The 5234-nt window shown below is 38.1% G+C and overlaps 1 protein-coding gene across 1 annotated transcript in view; it reads right to left on the bottom strand.

Annotated features, from left to right (window-relative positions):
- Positions 1-5234, bottom strand: part of LOC106521423 (protocadherin-15) — a gene marked incomplete in the record, with an annotated part of 194164 nt that overhangs the window by 87402 nt on the left and 101528 nt on the right. Inside the window, 1 exon segment of the mRNA XM_014013980.1 lies at positions 1225-1431. Coding sequence (XP_013869434.1) covers positions 1225-1431 — 207 coding nt within the window.

Raw genomic sequence — 5234 nt, 5'->3', positions numbered from 1 at the left:
GTCTTCTTCTCCAAGAGACTTCTTCAGTCTGATGAGTTTCAGGTGAAGTGGAAAACTTTAAAATCCAAACTGATATTTTTAAGGGAAGATACTAGTTTCCTGTTCCCCGTGCTTTTGTTTCCCGTCAGTCCGTCATGTACCCAGAATGCATCGCTTCAGTTTTCTAATAAACAGTTTTAAAATTACTTTATTGATGCTTCTTTAATGAAAAATCTACAACAAACAAAAGAAAAAGACAAAGAAGTAGCTGGACTAGCAATCCTCAACAACTTTTTAAAGAATCAGCTGAACTAGCAATTCTCAACAACTTTTTAATTTTTACACCAGGAGCCAAAGTTCTGTTTCAGGAAATAACATCCCCAGCAATCGGCGGTTGTAGAATTAAGTTGTTAAAGCGTTCATACACCGCTAGTTGGCAGTGTTGTGCATATATTGTACAAGAATTGTCAGCTAGTAAGTGTCAAATTGAACTTGCGCTTTAAAATTAGCTTCTGCTAGTTTTTCTACAGCATAAGTGGTTTTGAAGTTGCGGACCTAAATGTTTTTATAAGCACTTTAGAAATTGCGGAGCTAATTTTTGGATTAGCGCTACCCACCACTGATTGTTTTGCCTCTTTTTGACCTGTTGAAATTACTTAACAGTTTCCTACATTTAAAAGCCATTTTATTGGGCAGAACATGTTACAGTTATTTTGCTTTGTACGTGATGACATAATGACACAATGACAATCATTACTCTGCCAGTTGAAGATTCAAAGGAGGAGTTAAAAGAAAAAAACAGAACTCAGGTGATACCTACAGGCGTCTTATTGGGTTTCAACTACAAAGAAAGCATAAGTAATAGATCACACATGAGTAACTCTTCAGCAGTAACACACACAGCACATATGGTAAATGGCTTGAACTTACATAGCGTCTTATCAAGTCCACATGGACCCCAAGGCGCTTTACACTTCGGGCATTCACCCATGCACACACACATTCACAAACTGATGGCAGTAAGCTACATCCACAGCTGCCCTGAGGCACACTGACAGAGGTTTCCAGTATGCTGGAGTTTTAAAACAGATCTCAAAATGTTTTTCTTTTTAATATCTAAAACTGAATTTGCACAAAAAGCAAACTAGTGTTGAGCACGATTAGCACTTTAGGTATTGTGACTGTGAGGAATCATTAATATACTGCTTTACTGTTTGAATCAGCTCGGCATGGTTCTATTCTCACCTCCTCTACATCGTTGTCCAAAGCTATTATGGCCAGTGGTGCAGACAGGCTGGAGTTGGTCGATATGGTGGTTCCTACTGGTGATGCCTCACTGATGTATCCATGGTAACTGATCTCCAGGAAGTAGGGTGCCTGGTTGTTTTCATCCAGAACTTCAATTTGGAGGTTGGCAAAAGCTGGCAGGGGGTGGCCATTGTCCTGCTCAGCCTAAATAACAAATTGGACAATCTTCTGTTATTGACCAGTCAGAAGCACTCTCATACACACTTTACCCTCCTGGGTATAAAAAACAAACAAGAATTTGCTGCAAGGTTGGGAATGTATGTATGTAGATTTCAGCCCAGGCCCCTCTTGCAAATAATTCTGGATCTCAATGGGGTTTTACCTGGTTAAATAAAATAAATGAAATGCAACAGTGGGATAATTTTATCAGTTGGTTTGTAGGGAAAAAACAATCAAACAATCTAAGCCTAGATTGTCTTTGGCTCTTCAGCTCAACAAGTCTGCGGGAAACGTCAGAACTGCACATGTTAAAGGTGAAACCCCACTTTATACTCCACAACTTCAAAGGACTCGTTGGGATGGGATTTATTTCTCCAGTGTGTGTATATATTTGTAATATTTTACCCAACTGCAGTAAAGTTACATCTGCAAATTACAGTCTCATGTGAACTCTCTGGTCCTCCAACACAATTTATATCCCAGAGAGCAACAGTCTTACTAACGTAATAGACAAGGGAAAATAATGCTTGCACCAATATACCAGAGTAGGAAATAAACAAATAAAAAAGCATTTATGATTAAACTTTTGATGTAAGCAGGAACTTGAAGTTTCTGTTTTTGTGCCAGACAGAGTTGGATCCTTGTTTGAACCTTATCTGTGAACTCAGATGAATTTTGTGAGCTTAAAGTGAAAAAAATTGTTATAAGCAGCTCCTACTTTAAAAGGATCCATGATTAGTTGGAACATTAGACTTTATTTGATAAACATATATTTTAACTGTAAAATAAAGACAGTAAAAATACTGTAGGCTTTTTAGTTTTTATAATTTTTAAACTAAACTTTTAAAAATATATTACACGGACAGGGCCATTTTATTTACAAGCAAAGCACTCTGGGTAAATGATGACATGGATAGGTCTTCGATGCGAGACTGCTAGCGAGCTATATCCACCCTGAAGGTTAATCTTGGACAATATCTGACGATTGGCTCTTTTAAATTAAACCAGAGAGCGTTGACAGAGAGGAGAAGGTAGAAATGACTCAGTCTGTAATTGAAAATACGGACGGAGGACAACAGAGCTGCTTCATGGAAGAAGAACCTCAGCTTAGCCTGTTAGCTTTAGCGTTAGCCCCGACGCTATCACCATATATATTAGTTCAGCGCTACACATTCTCCTCTCATCACTGAGGTCCTCCATCCACATGACAGAGAGGGGAACACAAACATGACTCAGCCTGCAACWGAAAATATGGATGGAGGACCTCAGTTTAGCTTGWTTKTCACGCTAGCTCCGAGCTAATACATATAAGGCAATATAGTGTCGGCTCTAGTGCAAAGGCTAACAGGCTAAGTTGAGGTTCTTCTTCCATGAAGCAGCTCTGTTGTCCTCCATCCATATTTTCAGTTACAGGCTGAGTCATTTCTACCTTCTCCTCTCTGTCAACGCTCTCTGGTTTCATTTAAAAGAGTCGATCATCAGATATTGTCCAAGATTAACCTTCAGGGTGGATATAGCTCGCTCACACAGAGGACCTATCCACATCATCATTTACCCAGAATGCTTAGTGTATATAAATAAAATGGCTCCGTCCGTGTTAAAATATATTTTTAAAAATTTACAAAACTAAATAGCCTACAGTATTTTTACAGTCTTTATTTTGCAGTTAAAATAAATGTTTATCAAATAAAGTCTAATGTTACAACTACTCAGGGATCCCTTTAATGAAACCTCATTTACTGTTAGAACTGAAATAACCAAACAATAAAATTGCTAAAAACTTAACATCTGAATCTTTTTTTTTGAATCTGTGTGAATTTCAGATGTTTTCACAATCAACATGAATATTTGCTGTAACTAAATGTGTATGGATGCAATGATTAGATGTTTGTGGATTTCTTGAATGTTTGAATCAGAACTCTGCATTTCTGCTCTGGGAAGGTTTTGGTCTCAGCTTTGCACTGACTGATGTCTATCTTCATAACAGGCAGTTTATATTTTATTCTCAGAATCTATTTGTGTTATCTAAAACACTTCACTGCACCAGCTGATTTGGCTGGATGCCCATGTTTTTTTTTTCTCTGTGAATGTGCTCAACTCTAAATAAAATGACCTGCAGGTCTTTGGTGAAAGCAGCTATACAGTACAGCGCTTTCTAGTAGCTGCAACAATTATGACTAAGGCAAAGAGTGAAGTCAGCTTACAGTTATGAAGCTATAAAATTGTGTGACTGTGGGTGGAAGAAAGGGTCAACAGTACGTTGTACTTACAACATGAACTTCCACATGGAAAATCATTACTCTTTTCTCACTTCAAGCAGGCATTGTCAATTTCTGGACAGTTTTGCAACTTTAACTGTGTGCACAGCTTACAGAAAAGTTTTAACTAACACTATAATCTATTTTAACATCACTGTTTTTATAGAGAAATCAGGTCTGACAAATTGGATGGGACATTTTAAGTGGCACAAATCTAACAGTATTCCTTTCAGAAACTATATTTTAGAAAAGCAAAATAACTACGCCTGAGTTAGCCAAGTACATGCTGAAAAGTGCTTTTTTTTTCTTACAAAGATTTGGATTGTGCAACTAAGCAAGCCAGATTGGTTCATCCTTTGAATAGATACAAGTCAGCATCATTTGCCGGTGGTGCGCCTGTTCTTGCTCGTTTGCCCATCGTTTCTGCTAACACGAAATTTTCCAGGTGACATTATTTAGCAGGAACACTTTCACAGCATTCTGGGCTTAATGCCACATGAGATAACCGCTGTTTGTTTGAAGAAAATTCAAACAAGCCAGGATATTTTTCCACACTACACCAGAAATGAATGGTTCGCTCAGACCAGTTTCCTGTGCCGACGGCGCTGTGAAAACAGATACGGCTGTAGAGTACTTGTCTAAACCTAAATTAGGAGAGACTAAAATACTTCTGTGYAACTTTAGAGAGTAGGAGCAGACATTGTTTACTTTTTCACTCCAGCTATTTTCTTCTCCATCAATGTAGTTTCAGTAACAATAGCCATATAATACACCCCAGTATATACTGGGTATGTATCAGATAACTACCAAGAACAGAGAAAGCGAGCAACAGGTTTTTCTGTGCTGTTGCAGCTTGTTACCATGTCCTTATCAGGGTACTTATCTGATAATGGCCCGGTGCTTACTTTGTATGTACATCTACCCAGTAAAGTACAGCATAACAAGTCACTTGATTGTAGTGGGCTGTACTATTATGTATTGCTTGGAATTGGAAATGAATGAACTGGTAATTTAAAAATCTAAAGAAGTGTAAGTGTAAGTGTAAGTGTAAGTGTAAGTGTAAGGTAAGGTAAGTGTAAGGTAAGTGTAAGGTAAGGTAAGGTAAGTGTAAGGTAAGGTAAGGGTAAGGTAAGTGTAAGGTAAGGTAAGGGTAAGGTAAGTGTAAGGTAAGGTAAGGGAAGGTAAGTGTAAGGTAAGGTAAGGGTAAGGTAAGTGTAAGGTAAGGTAAGGTAAGGTAAGGTAAGGTAAGGTAAGGTAAGGTAAGTGTAAGGTAAGGTAAGGGTAAGGTAAGTGTAAGGTAAGGTAAGGTAAGGTAAGGTAAGGTAAGGTAAGGTAAGGTAAGTGTAAGGTAAGGTAAGGGTAAGGTAAGTGTAAGGTAAGGTAAGGTAAGGTAAGGTAAGGTAAGGTAAGGTAAGGTAAGTGTAAGGTAAGGTAAGGGTAAGGTAAGTGTAAGGTAAGGTAAGGTAAGGTAAGGTAAGGTAAGGTAAGGTAAGGTAAGTGTAAGGTAAGGTAAGGGTAAGGTAAGTGTAA

Source organism: Austrofundulus limnaeus, unplaced genomic scaffold (genome assembly GCF_001266775.1).
Source record: "Austrofundulus limnaeus strain Quisiro unplaced genomic scaffold, Austrofundulus_limnaeus-1.0 Scaffold108, whole genome shotgun sequence".
Taxonomy (NCBI): domain Eukaryota; kingdom Metazoa; phylum Chordata; class Actinopteri; order Cyprinodontiformes; family Rivulidae; genus Austrofundulus; species Austrofundulus limnaeus.
This window is presented reverse-complemented; position numbering and strand designations above follow the sequence as displayed.